The sequence below is a fragment of the Sylvia atricapilla genome, unplaced genomic scaffold (assembly GCF_009819655.1).
Source record: "Sylvia atricapilla isolate bSylAtr1 unplaced genomic scaffold, bSylAtr1.pri scaffold_83_arrow_ctg1, whole genome shotgun sequence".
NCBI lineage: Eukaryota > Metazoa > Chordata > Aves > Passeriformes > Sylviidae > Sylvia > Sylvia atricapilla.
In genome coordinates, this window is record NW_027077164.1 from 70,622 (window position 1) to 88,429 (window position 17,808).

The following is a 17,808-nucleotide window of genomic DNA, read 5'->3' on the forward strand; positions in this document are numbered from 1 at the left end:
CAAATCACTTTGGGTATCTCACAGCCATTGTTGTCACACATCGACGACTCCAGACTGAGCCTTAAGTCTGCAGAGGTAGAGACTAAGACTTGCTACTCGTCCGTGATCTTTACTTCTCACAGGCCGCACCTCAGTCCCACCTTGAGCTTCCCAGCTCACTCTTCATTCAGGGCGCACATTACCACACTTCGGAAGGGCTAAAACGCGCACCTAGAAACCCGCCAGCCTTCCCCCTAAATTCACTAATGGCCAGGGAGAAGGCATCCCGGAGAACTCCTGTGACAGGCCGCAGCCACTCCAGAAGCCAACGGCAGTAATTAATTCCCTTTACTCCCGCACCGCCCGCAATGGTATCACCCGCTCCCCCCCCGCGCCCTGCCGCAATGGTCCGGCCCGTCCGCCATTTCGTCTCCCCCGCCCTTCGCTGCCGGATTTCGCGCCATCCCGCTCGGGGCGGGCGGCTCCGGCCAATCAGCGGCGGCAGCGGCGCCGCGCTCTCCCTCTCGGGGCGGGGCGGGAGTGCGGCCGGGCCAATCGGAGAGCGCGGAGGCGGCGCGCGCGCCCTGCGCCGCTTTGGTTTCCGCCGCTTTTGCCGCGAAAAAGTTGGCGGCGAGTCCCGGCGGGAGACGAGGTGAGGTGAGGAGCGGCGGGGGACTGGGTTTGGGATGGCGATGTCCCTGCGGCATCGCGGGGAGAGAGCGCGGCCGGTGCGTGGGGTGGGCTGCAGGGCGCGAGGCGCGGGCCCGCGGGGCGTTTGGGGAAAGGAGGTGGCTGGGGCTGACCGAGCGCTCTCGGCCCCGCAGCGGAGCAGCAGCCGCGATGTCCGGCTTCGATGACCCCGGCATTTACTACAGCGACAGTTTCGGAGGAGACGCGTCCGTGGACGAGGGGCAGGTTCGGAAGTCGCAGCTGCAGAAGCGGTTCAAGGAGTTCCTGCGGCAGTACCGGGTGGGCACGGACCGGACGGGTTTCACTTTCAAATACAGGTACTGCTGTGACCCCTTTTCTCCTTCCGAGCCTTACCCATCCCCAGTCTGCTCTTAATCTTTCTCCTGCAGTGCACACCCCACGTACGTAATAGCCACTTGGTCTCTTCTCGTCGGCCGTATAAAACTCAGTATTAAGAGTTGTTCGTATTTAACCTGATAGAAAAGCAGAGGTCTGGTGTTCTCACAAATTTTTAGGCAGCCAGGCAGTGGAAAAGGTAGCAATAGAGGGATCTACGCTGCCAGGCTTGCACTTAGTTCTGAGATTCAAGGTCTGTCTTTGAAGGTGTAATGTTTTCTGGTCTGGAGGATTGTCTGTGTCCATTAAATCAGTGCACCACTCTCCACGTGTGCCTTCCAAGTCTATGAAGTTCCTTTGGTTGCCCTTTGCCTATTTAGTTTGGAGGCACAACATTGAGGAAACATGGAGATACATCATAATCAAGGACTAGGACAGTCTTTCACCTCTGAATTTCATGAATCTTGGTATTTTTAAGGAAAATGTTGTCTGTTCTGTTATTATTTTCTTTGTTTTAAACCATCTTATGTACAGTAGTTATTATCCAACACAGAAATTTTCTCCTCGTTTATCTGGTCATGTAACTCTAGTAAATACTTTACATTACCTCTGCAAGCACTGGTGTCCCTGGTCACTTTTCAAAGCAGGCTTGGGTGAAAGATTGCCCAGGTTCCCCTGCGCTTCTCTTAGAACTCACATAATTTTCCCTGCTCGCTTTCCAAACCAAGGACTCCCTGCAGAACCTGCCTTTTCTGGTCCCTGGTTGTTCTAAGGCCGCTGTGGGTGACTGGTGCTTTCTGCCCTGCAAACCTTTGCTGCTTCCTGTCTTCTAGGGATGAGCTCAAAAGGCACTACAACCTGGGACAGTACTGGGTGGAGGTGGAGATGGAAGACTTGGCCAGCTTTGATGAAGATCTCGCGGACTATCTTTACAAGCAACCAGCAGAGCACCTGCAGCTGGTAAGGATGGAGGCTGGCAACCTAGAACATTGTCACCGGAGCAACTCTGATATTCTGCTGTAACAGACCCACTCCTAACTCGTTGTTCCCTCTCTAGTTGGAAGAAGCAGCGAAAGAAGTTGCAGATGAGGTCACTCGCCCTCGTCCCTCCGGGGAGGAGACTCTCCAAGACATCCAAGTGATGCTGAGGTCGGATGCCAACGCAGCCAACATCCGCAGCCTGAAGGTGAGGTGAAGTGAATTGCCTGCCATGCAGAGCAGTGTCTGTTGTGGGTGTGATTGCAGGGGAGCTTTTGGTACCTGGTCACAGGTCACTGACTAATTAACAAGACTCTGCAGCTTAAATCTGACTGCGGAGGGCTGTTATTGCTGATTCCTGCTGCGGGGACATTATTGCTGTTAGTGATGTTCTGCACAGTGTTCTGTCTTTTGCTCTCGTGCTTTCTAGTTTCTCATCCACCTTCCACTGATGGCTTTCTCACCTTCCCTTCGCCTTTCCCTTTTCAGTCTGACCAGATGTCCCACCTTGTGAAGATCCCTGGGATTGTGATTGCAGCAACCCCTGTGAGGGCCAAAGCCACCAGAATCACCATCCAGTGCCGCAGCTGCCGCAACACCATCAGCAACATTGTGGTGCGCCCGGGCCTGGAGGGCTACGCTCTGCCCAGGAAATGCAACACGTAAGGACTGACAACGGCATGCACCAGCAGGCTGGAGGGCAAGAAAAGACTGCATTCCCTCTTCCTGCTCCTACTACATCCCATGCGTTGCAGAATCTGCTCCCTGTTCCACGAGGCAGCAGCATCTGCACCGCTCCGCCTCCACCCTTTGTGCTGCCCCTGTGCCAGCGTGCAGTTCTGGGTGGCAAGTTCTGTGATAATGCTGGTTGTGAGCCTGCGTGGTCAGTGCTGCATGCAGTGTTGAGTGACCATGTTCAGGGAGTTCTTTTTTTTTTTTTTTCACAGAGGGTTTCACCTATTGTACCTAAAGGTTCATTCCTGCCTCCAGCTGTCCCATAATGCTGTATTAAGTTGCTCTCCTCTTTTCCAAACAAACTCCTTGCTTCCAGATTCCCACTCCTGAGTGGGCTGTTTTGTGTTATCTTCCTTAGGCTTTTCTACTAGCCTTTTTTATCCTGCATTACAGTTCTTGGTGCCTCTGAGAACTGTGAGCATTAGGCTGCTGTTGTGCTGCAGCTCTCGAGGCAGCCAGTCTGGTGGGTTATGTCTTTGGGCTCATACCTGCCACTACTTATTTTCTGCACCTGAACTTTAATATAGCTTGAGAGGGGTTTGGGCTAGGGATCATTCTGTGTGTGGTCTGTACAGCACCTTGCTCCTGATCCCTGACTGCATGAGTGCAATCTGCACTCTGATGTTGCCCTTCCTGAAAGCCCTGCATAGAGTCAGGCATCAGTTGTGCCACCTTAAGACAGCAGCAGGACGTGGAGCTGCTCTGGTCTCAGAGAGCTTGTAATCTAGCAAGACAGATATGTCTTGAGAGACTGGGAGGCGGATGTCAGCCTTGTCACATTGCTAATTGCTTTCTCACCAAAAACCACTTAACATTTGCTTCCTGCATGAGGTTGTAAAGAAAAAATGCCCCGCTGTGTCACTGAGTCCGTGCTGCTACCTTTGTGTAATTAATGAATTACCTTCCCTGCCTTATAGCGAGCAGGGGAGGGGTGGGAGGCAGGGAGAGTGCTGAGACAAGTGTCACCCTGCCTATGGCTTGTTCTCATGTACACACTTGTTGAAGACAAGACAGAGGGCTTGGTGGCCTTTGGTCTGGCCCTGTGTGTCTGCCCTGACCTGCTGATGTGGCACTGCTTGGAAGGGGCAGCTGCCCCTTGCTATCGCTGTTGTCCCCTCCACAGATGTGCTCCAAGGGGTGGCTCCTCAGTGCTAACAGCCTTCCCTGATTGATCTCTCTGCACAGAGAACAAGCTGGCCGCCCAAGGTGCCCTCTGGACCCTTATTTTATCATGCCAGATAAGTGTAAGTGCGTGGATTTCCAGGTCCTGAAGCTGCAGGAATCTCCGGATGCCGTGCCACATGGGGAGATGCCCCGACACTTGCAGCTCTACTGTGACAGGTACTGGCACAACCTTCCCACCCTGCCCCTGCTGGCTGTTGCTGGTGCCATCATTTTATACCACCATCCTCTGCTCTCCCCTGTTTTGTCTTAGGTACCTGTGTGACAAAGTTGTCCCAGGAAACAGAGTTACTATCATGGGGATCTATTCCATCAAGAAATCTGCGCAGAGCAAGAACAAAAGCCGTAACAATGTGGGGGTGGGCATCCGGAGCGCTTACATCCGAGTGGTGGGCATCCAGGTGGATACGGAGGCCTCAGGTGAGGGTGGCTTTTGGTGTGCATTTGGTCTGTTTTGGGAGACACTCCCCACCCTGTTTTTGAACAAGGTCACCCCTCAGCAAGAACTGTTTGAAATCGCAGCCTTGGTCCTTCTCTGCTGTTTATATAACAGAAGGTTCAAGTCATTCCAGGGGGCTGACTTGCCGTGGGTTCTCTATAGTCACGTCCTGTAAGGCTTTTTTAAGTTGTACTAAATGAGGCGGTATCAGCCTGAGTGCTCCAGGGTGTTTGAAAATCTGCTAAGCCATCCCTGAGGATCCCGGCTGAAGTCCATGGTTAAAATTGTACTTAAAACATTGTCCTCATTGTAGTTCTTCTGGTTTCTGCAGAGCTGCTTTGCCCAGGATCCTTGCTTTTTCTTACCTGTCTCTAAGGACGCAGCCTGCCGTGCTGGGTTAGCAGATGTTTGCCCTCTCTACCCTTCCCATCTGGTGGCACTTGGCATGACCTTCAAGAGGGGATTTTGGTTGTGGCGTGTATGGGGGGAATGATACAATTTCCTTTGAAACCTCCGTTTGTTCACTGTTGCGTCGTTCCCCTCATCCCTGTACAGGACATAGCTTCACTGGCTCTGTGACCCCTCAAGAAGAGGAGGAACTTCGTCGCCTCGCTGCCATGCCCAACATCTATGAGACCATTGCCAAGAGCATCGCACCCTCCATCTACGGCAGCACTGACATCAAGAAGGCCATCGCCTGCCTCTTGTTTGGAGGCTCCCGCAAGAGGTGGGGAAGAGTCAGCCTTTGTTATGGAAGTCAGTGCTTTGTTATCAAAATAAAGGCTCACCATCTCTCCTCCCTCTCTTCTTCCCACCCCCATCCCTCCAGGCTCCCGGATGGGCTGACCCGCAGAGGGGACATCAACTTGCTGATGCTGGGGGACCCTGGCACAGCCAAATCCCAGCTGCTGAAGTTTGTCGAGAAGTGTTCGCCCATTGGGGTACGTGATTTGAGGTGCCCACTTGTAGTACATCCCTTTTCTCTCTCATGCTCCTTATCCAGCCTGAGAGACAAGACTGTGGCCACAGCAGACACCTGCCTGTGCGTCCACGTGTAGACTTGCCGGCAGAGGCATGAACTAGCCTAGAAGGGATGGGGAATGAGAGAGGGAAGGGGAAGAAGGTCATGCCTTTTATTAAGCTATGAGCCAGGCTGTTTGCAGATGTCCAAAGACGTGCCTGGTGCTTCTGTTTATTGTTGAGACTTGACCAGCAGAGGGGCTGGCTGGTCAGGACAAATGAAGCTGACTGCATCTCAGGCACGGACCTCCAGCCCTGAGCCCGGGCATAGAATTATGTTTTCAGCTGTGGATTTCTGTAGTCTCTATTAAACTCAGCCTCTGACTCTATTGTTCCCTCCAGGGGCAAACAAAGCTAATGCAGCAGCCCACCAAACAATGAATCATGCCCTCTTCTGTACTTACTAGCTGTGTTTGTGTCTGCATGGCCTCCAGTGTGTCACAGCTGCTTAGTCCAAGGCTTGGGATGAGGCAATATTCCTGCTCTTTACCCAGCACATCTGCTTTTTACGTGTGCCATGGGCTTTTCCTGGAGGTTCTTCCCCCAGGAGCTCTGGATTTTGCGGTGCCAGGGGTGCTTTGTCTCTCAGCTGGAGCAACGGGCTCCTGGGTGCTGCTGCAGCTGATGTACAGTTCCTTTCCTTGTTCCACATGTCACTAGGTGTACACCTCAGGAAAAGGCAGCAGCGCTGCTGGCTTGACAGCCTCAGTGATCCGTGACCCTGTCTCCAGGAATTTCTTCATGGAGGGAGGAGCCATGGTGCTGGCAGATGGAGGAGTCGTGTGCATCGATGAGTTTGACAAGGTACCTGTGCGGCTGCCTGTGTGTGAGTGGGAAGGAGAGCCCTTGGGATGCCAGCCAAGGATGCCCAGGAGAGCCCAGAGCTGCAGAAGGGCAACTGAGCTCTGAGACTCCCCGTCACTCCCTTTCAGGGAAGGTCAGGGAAATGGGGCTGCTAGGGAATTCACTTACATCCTGCCCTTTGGGCAGAGGTCCTCACCGAGCTTTATATTGGGGGTCACTTCATTAAGTGTGTAGCAGAGGTGACTGACAGTGACTTTTTCTCCTTGCCTGGTTTCTCTCACCTGGGATGAAAAGATGCGAGAGGATGACCGTGTGGCCATCCATGAGGCGATGGAGCAGCAGACCATCTCCATTGCCAAGGTGAGCTGTGGATTGCTGCATGCCGCCCTGAGGTGGGAATCTGAGAGCCCAGCAACCAGTGGTCACATCTTTTGGCAGAACTGCCCATTTTAGAGCCCAGGCAGTGGTGTTGATGGTGCTGGTGTCTCTGATCTGAGACCACTCAGCCCTGCCTGGAGGCTTTGGGCAGCCTGAACTTCATGGCTTCTTGCTGGTGGCCGTCAGGCTGCACCTGCAAATCCATGCTTTGTGCCAGAGCTGGCCAGGAGGACCCAGCCCTGTCTGCCCAGTGTTTGTCTCAGATCACAGACCTGGGGTGATGTCTCCTGTGTCTCTGCCTTTGACAAGAGGTTTTAAATTAAATTACTCAGTGCTCAAGTTCCAGCTGAAGCCAGTCTCCCTCCAGCAGGACATGTGGGTCGGGCCCCATAAATACAGAGCAGTTGGATGCTACTTTATGGGGTTCTATTTAAATACAAGCGATTGACAATGAGTCTTGAAAATGGCTTTCAACCTTTCACTGAGTTAATGACCTGCTGTGACGTGGAATTGGTCTTGACACCACCTTTTTTTTTTTTGCCTTTGCCCACAGGCAGGAATCACAACCACGCTCAACTCCCGCTGCTCGGTTCTGGCAGCTGCCAACTCCGTCTTTGGGCGCTGGGATGAGACCAAGGGCGAGGAGAACATTGATTTTATGCCCACCATCCTGTCCCGATTTGACATGATCTTCATCGTTAGGGATGAGCACAATGAGGAGCGAGACCTGGTGCGTTGAGCCACACGGGTGCAGCTGGGGCTCGTGGTGCCCCTTTCTTTGGGAGGGGGAGGCAGGCACGTTCCTGCTGTCTGACTGCCTTCTGCTCTCCCAGACTTTGGCCAAGCACGTGATGTCCTTACATGTGAGCGCCTTGATGCAGACCCAGGCTGTGGAGGGCGAGATCGAGGTGAACAAGCTGAAGAAGCTCATCTCCTTCTGTCGGACGTGAGTGACAAGACGTGTCTTTTTGGCGGCGCTCAGGCCACGCTGTGGGAGGCAGGGGTGAGAGGGGTGATCTTTCTCTTAAGTCCTGCCGCGAATAAAGGGTACGAGAGGAGCTCAGGGGTGCTGCAGCACTGGCAGGGGTGCCCAGGGGACCCTCCCCAGTGGCGCTGCCTGCAGCTCCCGTCTCCCCTCGCAGGAAGTGTGGCCCTCGGCTGTCAGCAGGGGCAGCAGAGAAGCTGAAGAACCGCTACGTCCTGATGCGCAGCGGCACCCGGCAGCATGAGAAGGAGAGCGACCGCCGCTCCAGCATCCCCATCACTGTCCGGTGAGCAGCTCCCCCTCCTCACTCCCCAAAACCTCTGGGATTAGGGCTGCGTTACTGGGCTAATCCAGGAAGGGGGTTTGCGTGGCGCTGGCATGTAAGGGTGTGGCCCTGAACGCTGGGAGTGCTGTGGGGGGAGGCAGGAGTGGGAGTAGGGAGCGGGGTAGGTGGGGATGGCAGGAGTCAGGGGGAGGAAACGCCCTTGGAGTTGCAGTAGAAAGCAGGGAATGTTTCCTGTGGCTGCAGGCAGCTGGAGGCCGTTGTACGCATTGCCGAGTCCTTGGCGAAGATGAGGCTTCAGCCCTTTGCCACCGAGGCAGATGTGGAGGAGGCCCTGCGGCTCTTCCACGTGTCCACGCTCGATGCGGCCATGTCGGGCAGCCTGTCAGGTGAGGAGGGGATGCTTTGTGCTGCGGGTAGGAGAGACGTGCTGGACCTGGCTGCTCGGGGCAGGGAGAAACAAGCTCCTCTCCCAGGACCTGGCTGGCAGGGGCAGGGGCTGGACCTCCTTCCTGAGCAAAGACAAAACGAGGCTTGTGGCAGCAAGGGCCATTCTGGCTCTGGGGCTGTGCCTCACAGGGAAGGCAATGGCAAATGACACTGAGGGTCTCCTGTGCTGCTCAGGGGAGGGCTGGTCTGGCGCCTTGTGTTCTCAAGGGCAGAGTTGGTGTTGGGCATGGTTACCCAACCAGTTAATCCTCTTAACATCTTTCTGGATGGGGTGAAGACAATGTTTCCTTGGGCAGCAGCACGGAATAAAAGGTTTGAAGGAAGCTCCAGCACAACGTTCAGTTGTGTGGTTAGAGTTCCACGGCCTTTTACAGTTCGTGGGTTCCCTGAAGTCTCTAAGCTGTGTAGGTATGATCGGAGACACAGGAGATGAGCACTTTGTCTTGGAGAGTGACTTCTGGGCGGCACAGATAGCTCATACAGTGTCTCCCTGCAGGGGCAGAAGGCTTCACGACACAGGAGGACCAAGAGATGCTGTCCCGCATCGAGAAGCAGCTCAAGCGCCGCTTTGCCATCGGCTCCCAGGTGTCCGAGCACAGCATCGTCCAGGACTTCATGCGGCAGGTGGGTCAGGCACCCCAGGGAGGGCTGGGCTGTGAAACCAGAGAGCCCAGGCTGCTCTTGGGGTCATGAAACCCCTTCCTCGAGAGCAGACTGGCAAGCCTCTTGGTTGAGCTTTTGAAGTTTTTTATAGGGAATCATGTGCAATGTGATTGCAGAGTTTAAGGGGACTCAGGCAAGTTTCTGCAAAAGCTCTGAGGTCTAGGGTTGGTTTGTGGTCCTACCCTGGAAACCAGAACTTTGATTCATGACAGTGGCTACCGTCAGATCTAAAAGCGAAAGGGGGCCATTAGTGTCTTGGACTATTGGACTTGCCCTTGCTAGAGAGTCCTAGCCAGGCTTTAGCAGAGGTTGCAGGTTCCTGCTGAGCTCCTGTCTGCTATTCTGTGCTGGCTCATCTTGCCCTGCTCTCCTCTCTTGCAGAAATACCCAGAACATGCCATCTACAAGGTGCTGCAGCTGATGATGCGGCGAGGGGAGATCCAGCACCGCATGCAGCGCAAGGTCCTGTACCGCATCAAGTGACCTCCCTGTCCCAGGCTGCAGGAGGGAACTGCTGCTGCTTGACACCAGCCCAGGAGCAGGCAGAGTGCCCCTGGGACTTGGGCCTTGCTCCTGAAAGAAGCTTTTCCTTGTGGAGCCAAAAAAGCCCTAGGCCTCCATCTTGAAGCAGGGTTTGGGGTGGTCAGGGTGTCCCTTTTGTGCTCTGTTGCTGTGTCATGTCCATGTTTCTTAGAACTCCAAAAGCTTTTAGTTTGTATTAAAATAAAAACTGATAGTAGTACTTCGGGATCTTTGGCCCTGAGGGGCAGAGGGGATCACTCCCCTTTCTCCTTTGGAGGAGGTGCAGAATTTTGGATAGAAAGGTGTCCCTCCTGCCTCTGTTACGTGCTTACTCTCACTCAGGCTCCAGCCTCATGAGCAGCACCAGCAGCCCTGATGCAGAAACTCATTTCGCACTCAGGGTTTGTCTATTAAGGCATTTCTCACTCAGGGTTTGTCTATTAAAGCTTGTTTGGCACAGGCTGTCCGGTTCGGCTCAGCAGTGTGGGAAGCACTTTACCCACTCCCTGTGTGCAGTCTGCTGCTTTCTTCTCCCTCAGCTAGTGGTAGTGAGGGAAATTATTTGCTGTTTGTTCCCTGCTCTTTGCTAATCCCTCTTTGCTTTCTACCAGGGCTGCAGCAGGGTAACCCTTTACCCTGCAATGTTAAAGGGCTGTGTTAAAGTCTTGCTGGAGACATGGACAGAGTCCCCTGCTTGCTTTGGTGAGGATGCAGGATAAGCCCCATGAGCTATGTGCTCTCCTCCCAAGTCCCTGCCACCTGCTGCACCCACTGCCAGTGGCCTTGGGGAGGATTGTCCCACGCCCCAGCTAGACAGTGCCCCAGGGTCCCCTTTTGCAGCTGCTCACCCTTCTGCGTTTGCAGCACAACATTGCACTTAGAAATCTGGCAGATTTTTGTTACTTCTAGAAAATTGGTACTGGCTCTCTTTAAGTCTTCTTACGAAGATGTATGGTGCTGGTAGCTCCCTGCTCTCAGCAGCTTGGGGCCCCCTTGGCTGTGAGAATACTGGTGGAGGGCCTTTGAAAAGAGCAGAGTGGTGAGTGGGCAAAGCTACTGCACATCGTGGACAGGTTGATGCCTGTGTGCTTTTGGGCTCAAAAACCCCAGGAGAGGCTTCAATAGCAACAAACATTCAGGGCCAGCAGAGGGTACCAGAGTCTTGAGGATGCCGAGCTGTGACCCTGCTTGTGGCACTGCCTCCCTCTCCTAGAGGGGAAAGCAGGGGCTCTGGCGGGCTGTGGTGTGGTGTGCACTCAGTCTGGCAGCTGCCACGCGAGAGCTGGGCCCCACTGCAGCACTTGTGGGTTCAACAGCATCCCTCTGCTCCTGGGATTTGAGAGACACACGGCGCCGTCCTTATGTGCTTGTGGAGTTGGAAGTCTGGAGGGGCTGGGGTGATGGTGGCATGGGAAAGATTGGCTGGAAATTAGAGAAACAGCCTTCTCTTCATTCTCCAAATTTTTTTTTATTTGGTTGTGGACAGCCTTTGTGGAGGGCTAGAAGGAGGAGAAGGCTGGCCCAGACTCCCAAAGAATAGGCAGGGATAGGTCTCTCATTCTAGTGATTTTATTGCCCTGTGTTTTTGCATGTGCCAAGCACCTTGGAGTGCTACTTGGAGCAAGCAATGCTGGGGCAAAAAGGAGGCCCCTTCTTTCCCCCTTAGTAATAAAAAAAAGGCACCTTCTGTCCTCACAGTGCTCCCTGGATGGAAGAATAAGAGAAGGATGTCACTGCTCCATGGAGAGGATCATCTCCAGGACGAGAAGTTGATGTGGGAATAATGGCCACATCCTCTCCTAGAAACTGAAGTTCTCCAGACTACCATTGTCTGTTAGAAAGCATCCTGCTCTCCTCACTAGCTTGCAGCATCAGGAGTGTCTCTCAGAGCAGGGTCAACACAGGCCTGCTGTTTTTCTGCCACAAGCCAAGCCCCTGCAGAACTGTAGTAATGGGTCCTGCAGGTCTCAGCCCTTGCCACCATCCCACAAGTTCCTCTGTCCTTGCTTTGAAGGTGCAGGCAGTATCTGTGGTCCTTCTTTTAGGGGTGCACAAGAGCACAGCAAAGAGGGAAATGAGTGTGGGAGTATGGGATCAGTACCCACAGCCTGCTGTTAATGCTGCCTCTGGAGGAGATTGAGCCTCTGCTCCCAGGCTTGAAAAGAACACCCAGTGATGGGGCTGTGTGGGGAGAGACATGGGAATAGGGAATAGGGAAAGGGAACACAGTGCAAAGGGCTCTATTTCCATCACGTACCTTCCTTCCCTCCTTGCTTCCTTTCTTTCCTCAGACACCCCCTCATCACCACAATTTTTTTTCTGTGGTGGACCGTGAGGACGTGGCTGGATTTTGGCTGCTGCTGGTGGTGGCCATGTGCCGTTCAGAGGTTTTAAATGAGCCATCATCTCCAGCAACATCAATCTGTGCTGGGCGTTGGCAGGTGTGGAGGTGGGAAATTCTAATTTCTTAATGTTGCTTTCATGACATGATAGAGAGCTCAGGTAAATTTCTATGATGGGGATCAGGATGATTGATCTCTTCGTGCCAAGAAATGCGTTGATTATAGGGTATGAGGTTATGTAAGTGTACACACGACTTGAAACAACATTGTTTAGCAATTAATGTATGCAGTGCTATCACAAGGAGCGGAGCTGGGATGTGGGCAACTGGTATTGGTTGGAACTTGAGAGCACTGGTTAATGCTGACTTGTGTTGAACGTAGCACTGCAGGTGGAAAATTTGTGAGGAACAGCAGTTCTCAACTGGGTAGGTGCATGGCATGCTTGAGAAGGGATTGCTGATCCTGCTGGTAAAGATTACCAGATTTTTCCTCAAAGCAAATGATTTGAGGAAAAGGACCATCATCCTCCTGGTGAAAGTGTCTCTTTTTGGTCTCATCTGAAGTTCTGGCATGCTGGGATTTGGGATAAAGTCCCTGTCCAAGTGTCATTAGCTGAACAAGAGCACTGTTCTCAAATACAATACTAACAGAGAGAGCAAAATCTGTCAGGCTTAGCCACTTCTGAGCAGCACAGCGTTCCCTTATTTCGCCTGCTGGCCTGACCTTGTCCCTTTCCTCACCTCGATGCTGTCTCTGGCACAGGACATCCCTTCCCTACCCCTGGCTTGTTTGCTTGGGAAGCACAGTTGGATGAATATAATCACCCCAAACTGGGCAGTCACCAGCAATGCTCAGGCACCTTTGATTCAAAGCTTGGGCTGTTCCAGAAGACACCGAACTCTTGCCACAATGAATTAGTGCCCAAAGAACTTGCAGACTACATCTAATGCCGCATGAAATGGGTCATCTGTGTGAGTGCATCACTCCAAAGAGATACGGGCCACTGGGCTCTTGGGCAGCCTTTCTAGTTGTCCAAAAACCTTCCCTAAGCTGCACCAGGGAAAGTTTAGGCAGGACATTAGGAGGAATTTCTTCACAGAAAAGTTGATCGGAATGGGCTGCCCAGGGAGGTGTTCAAGGGAAGACTGGACGTGGTGCTTAGTGCCATGGTCTAGTTGACATCGTGGTATTAGGTCATAGGTCAGACTTGATGATCTCAAAGGTCTTTTCCAATCTAGTTCATTTGTGATTCTGCAAAGCTCATCAGAATATTTCTGTGAAATGTCAGTGGAGCTCCGCTACTGTAAAATCCAGCAGAACTGAGTCATCGCATTTGCACCACTCGGATTTCTTCCATCTCTGTGTAGGATGAGAGTTGTTGCACTGCAGCAATATAACCTCTGAGCATGTTGTGAGTGTCACTTCCTCCATAAAATAAAACAGAACTGAACTGCAGAGTCCTGAGGGCTATTGCTTAAGGATGTGAGATAAACACTGCCGAGTGGGATATGGTGATATGGGCAATATGAGAAATAATCTCCTCTGGTCCAGCAAGCACCAATCTCAGACAAATGAAACTGGGGCTCCTTCCCCCTTTCTGCTGCTGACTTACTGGACTAGTTGAGCAAGTGACTATCTCCTTGTCTGTTCTGGCTAATAAGCTTTTTGGAGCACAGATCACTTCTCACCAAGACTTTGTGCTCCTGACAGAACCAGTAGCCCAATCTCAGTTGGCAGAGTTTACCTGCTGGCTTAAGTAGCAGTAACACATTCTAAGGCTTCTCCAGCCCTTGTTAGGATGAGAAATAATCTCCTGCAGGCAAAGAAATTTCTGTGATTTGCTCTAGACGATGCCAGAAAAGATCAGGAAAGCAAGGAAGAGCATGGTACAGCAATGCTGTGCTGCCATGTGGAACAGCACACCTGTCATGGGTCAGGGTGCCTCTGAAGTGCTCCGATGGGTGAGGCTCTCATGCTGAGTCTCAAGTCCTCTTAAGCTTGGTTAACAGCCTGTATCCACTAATTCTGGGCTAGGTTCCTTCAAAATCCCAATCCACTCATTCTCCCAACAGCAGTGATGTACCAGTGTCTGCTACTGGTCTTTGTCATGTTTCGCAATCCTTTTGCAACATCCTTTGCTCTTTCCAGGACACCTCTGCTCCAGGTTCCTTCCAGCAATCCCAGAGAGTCAATTCACCCCTCCTCCCCTCGACTTCATGCCTCATGTCTGCTCTCTCTCATCACCTGCATGGTCATCCCCACCTATTTCCCTTCCTGGACATTGTGGTCTGTCCCATGGCATCTTACACAGTGCTTAGCAAAAGTCTCCCTGCTTCACAGGCGGGTAGGACATCAGGATATAACTTGCTGGATCAACTCTCAGCACTGTCTGTTAGAAACAGAACATCAAGGCACATTCCTCAGAGAGCACCCCCTGGACCATGTGCTGCTTCCTGTCCATTCCTCTTCTCCTTGCCCTTCAGCTTTCACCCTGCCAAAGTTCTCCACCTTCTCATTATTTATCTTCACCTTATCATGCCCGTCTTTTTTATGTTTTTGTAAAGCTTTTTCCTCAGACTGGTGTGTGGGCAATTGGGCTAGAAATCCCACAGATCTCTGGCTAGGGAAGCCAGGCAGCACTGGTTTATAAAATTTTTGGACCCTCAGAACAAAAGCAGGAGGACTGTCCTGCTTGCCTTGATCCTAGTACCCGTGGACTGCTTGCTGAGTGGGAAGCAGGTCAATTCATAGCTGGCCACACGCTGTGTGCCCGTCTTCACCCAGCACCTCTGCAGTTTAAATATGCATCTATAAATAGATGCACAGGCATCCTTCCTGTCTGGAAATCCTTCACTTGGTAGACTCTGTCAGGTTTCAAACTGCACCTGATACTCTTTAGACTCTGACACAAATGATCAAAAGGTGAACTTCAATATTTTACGAGGACTCTGAAGCTAAGTGCATAACATTTAAGATATTTCTAAGGTTTTTGGAGAAACGGTTGACAGCTCATCTAGCATGCAGGTAACATCACTGTCCTAGACCCTTGCACCAGAATAAGGTGCACATTCTACATTATCAGTTGTCTTCCATTTGTGTTTTGTAATGGGGAGGTGTTTGGTGATCTGCCCAGGACTGCAGAGACTGTCACCAGTCTGGGAGGTTTGCCATGCCTGTGAGTCCAGCAAGTGAAGGGTGAGGGCATGAGCTGGGAAGAACTAAAGACACAAGGGAAGAAGAGCTCTGACAGCACCACATGGCTCTAACAAACTGCTCAGTGCCAGAGTCCTACGTACCTGATGCTCAGTCCAGATCTTTTGGCAGTGTAGCTGCTGCAGTGGGGGAACTGCAATGACTGATTTACCTGGCTTCTCCTGAGTCAGGCAATTAAAATATGGTTTCCACAGCAACGTCACTAGGGCCATGCTGCACCTATATCGCTTTACTGTACCCTATTCAGGTACAAATGCAACTTACAGTAATAGACAAGTCACATGCAAAGAGGGTGAAGCTTCTGCTGTTGCATCTCTTGCCCTGGAGAAAAGGGTAATGCTAGATCAGAGATCCAGCTCAGAAGGAGAAGCCCAGCATTCGAGTCCCTCTATGAGAAAAAACAGAAGACCTATTTGTGGCTCATGCTGCCTGCCCCAAACCCAGAGACACATTTTACAGTCGTGACCCCTTCGCCTTGCTTACTCCTCAGAGGATAAAATGGTTTCCTGTTTATTCCAATGGGCAGCTGTTGTATCCACAGGGGAAAGCAGCACTCGTGGTTAATATGGCTGATGTCCAGACACGTTTTGCAGAAGTTGCCTGTTTGTTTGCTGGGCTGTCCAGCAGCTGTTGAATGTCCTGTCTTTGGGAATAGGAGATTGCCAGGCAATTCTCAGATGCTAGAGCATGGGAGAGGACTTGTTCCCCCCACACTGGGATCAGAAGGCAGGGTAGAGGTCCTGAGGTTTTCTTCAACATCTGCCACGTGCTGAAGTACTTTAGGAGATGTTAGGTTCTCCTTTGCCTTCTTCACCTCGTTCACGTGTGCCCCAGAGATGTTCTGTGTTACCCGTGGGGAAGCAGAGGCAATGCCCTGCCTCAGGGTCTCATAATCTCAGCAAATGCTGCCACACATGAGTTGGGGTTCATAGCCAAGGGTATGAGACATCCAGGACCAGTGAGGGAAAATTCCTGGAGTCAGTGCCCAGGCAAGAGAAGTTGTGGGGTGTAGACAACCCTTGAAAAAACTATCACCATGGGAGTCACATGGCTGCTTTTGTGGTCACTTGGAGAGAAGAAAATGTCCCAGGAAGTGGAGGATGCAGCTCCCAGGAGGTTCTCTGCCAGACATGCCATCACCATAGGCCATTTTTCATCTCCTTCATCAGCCTGGAAGAGGCAGTTAAACTTGAATGCCCATGAGGAGGAAACATCAAAGACAATCAAGTGCGGGAGAAAGACAAAGGCTCATGCCCTCTGCCTCTGTATGTTTCTCTGTTGGCATCAAGAGCACTTCTCATGCTTACTTTTGTTCTTTGCATCTGCCTGCCAGGGCTGTGCTGGCTGTTTATGTTTTTTAATGCTGCATTGACCCAGATTTGGAACAGGCAGGTGGTCATCTAGGCAGTGGGTTTGTATCTGACTCTGTTTAGGCAGTCAGCTATGAAATGCTGAAATGGAAAAAAATTAAAGCCTAATCTCCAGTGACTGCTTACACAGGCATCAGAGTCACCATCAGTCTGGAACTGGGGCACTGAGGTACAGGCTGAAAAGTGGAGACCTGGCCTAATGAATCAGTTGTGCCCTCTGGTCAAGCCTTTGCTGGTACCAACCCAATGTATTTTACTCATTGGCTTTGCTTCTCAGCAGCACATCCTGTGTGCACCTCCAGACTGGAAAAGAAGCTGGCTCACAGGCATTGCAATGGCCAAGGGCTTTGGAGAAGTCCTACTGAAATGGTAATTTGTTTTAAGCACGTCAGAAGTACGACATTAAAAAAAGAATGTGAATGGTTCTATTCTGGATCACAGCAAGCAGCATGAGGTAGGTGAAACCTGTACAGTCCAAATGACCGTAACATCTCTGCTAGTTAATTTCTCTGTTTTTTTCTGGCCACTTTTCACTTTTGTGGTGTCCCTGATGAAAAGGTGACAGCAGAAGAAAAGGAGCAGTGAGAGCCTGCCCAGGGCACCACTGGGTGCTGAGGAGGGGCAAGGGAAACACAGCAAATGGGAGCTGCTGGGAGGGGAGATCTTGTGTAAAGCACGCCAGGGCAATCCCACTTCCCAGTCCTAAACTGGCTCCCGAACTGTTGCCCGGGTGTGTTACGATCGTTTGTGGTGATCACGTTTATTGCAGCAGGATGTCAGGAAGAGTCTGAGCCTTGCTATCTGGAAAGAAAGTAATCTCTGCTTCAGTGCATTTCGGCCAAATACATTGACAAATAGCAGAGCTGAGGACTGTGCTATGTTAGTGAGAGAAAAAGGGATTGCAGCGCTTCTCTGCAGAAGGAAAACAGGGTTCTGTTTAAGCATAAGTTAAATATCAGAGGAATTATGATCTTACAAATGAAACAACACCTCCAGGGGCTTATTCCTGTATCAGCCACTAATTTACTTCAGTAATTCATTCAAGCTCTCTCTGCCTCCATCACTGATTTTTTTGCCAAACAAGCCCAGTGACAACCTCCTTTCTTGCAGAGGTCTTGTAAGGATTATGCATCTCCATGAGATCCTCTTGGGATATATATCAAAGGCAAAGTGTTTTCTCAATGGGATCTCATTTAATCTCCTCAGTGATGTAATGTGGCACATTAGCTCATTGTGCTAAGCCTGCAGCCTCCCACTCAGAGCCCAACCCACCTGCCTGACATGAAATGCTGAAGGCGTGTGTTGCCCTTCCGCAGCCACTTCTCAGCGCGCTTCCTTCCTCTCCCCCTGCTTCCTTGGATATCTTTTTAGCCTCCCAAACACCTCCGCCCTTGCTGCAGGTCTTCACAGAAGAGCCCTTGCCTTGGCACAGATAGGCA

At 51.7% G+C, this 17,808-nt stretch overlaps 1 protein-coding gene across 1 annotated transcript; it reads left to right on the forward strand.

Annotated features, from left to right (window-relative positions):
- The first annotated feature begins 587 nt into the window (after positions 1–587).
- On the forward strand, positions 588–9,664 carry MCM5 (minichromosome maintenance complex component 5). Its single transcript, XM_066340432.1, has 17 exons — positions 588–631; positions 804–986; positions 1,839–1,965; positions 2,063–2,191; positions 2,473–2,645; positions 3,904–4,059; positions 4,154–4,320; positions 4,895–5,066; positions 5,169–5,280; positions 6,020–6,163; positions 6,458–6,523; positions 7,095–7,271; positions 7,375–7,487; positions 7,684–7,812; positions 8,056–8,198; positions 8,756–8,883; positions 9,304–9,664. Exons 2-17 carry the CDS (start codon positions 820–822, stop codon positions 9,403–9,405), a joined length of 2,205 nt encoding a protein of 734 aa, XP_066196529.1. The 5' UTR covers positions 588–631; positions 804–819; the 3' UTR covers positions 9,406–9,664.
- The last annotated feature ends 8,144 nt before the right edge of the window (positions 9,665–17,808 follow it).

Coding starts and splice junctions, on each gene's coding strand:
- MCM5 (XM_066340432.1), top strand. CDS start 820: ATGTCCGGCTTCGATGACCCCGGCATTTACTACAGCGACAGTTTCGGA. Junction 6,164..6,457: donor GCATCGATGAGTTTGACAAG/GTACCTGTGCGG, acceptor TGGGATGAAAAG/ATGCGAGAGGATGACCGTGT. Junction 7,488..7,683: donor CTCATCTCCTTCTGTCGGAC/GTGAGTGACAAG, acceptor CTCCCCTCGCAG/GAAGTGTGGCCCTCGGCTGT.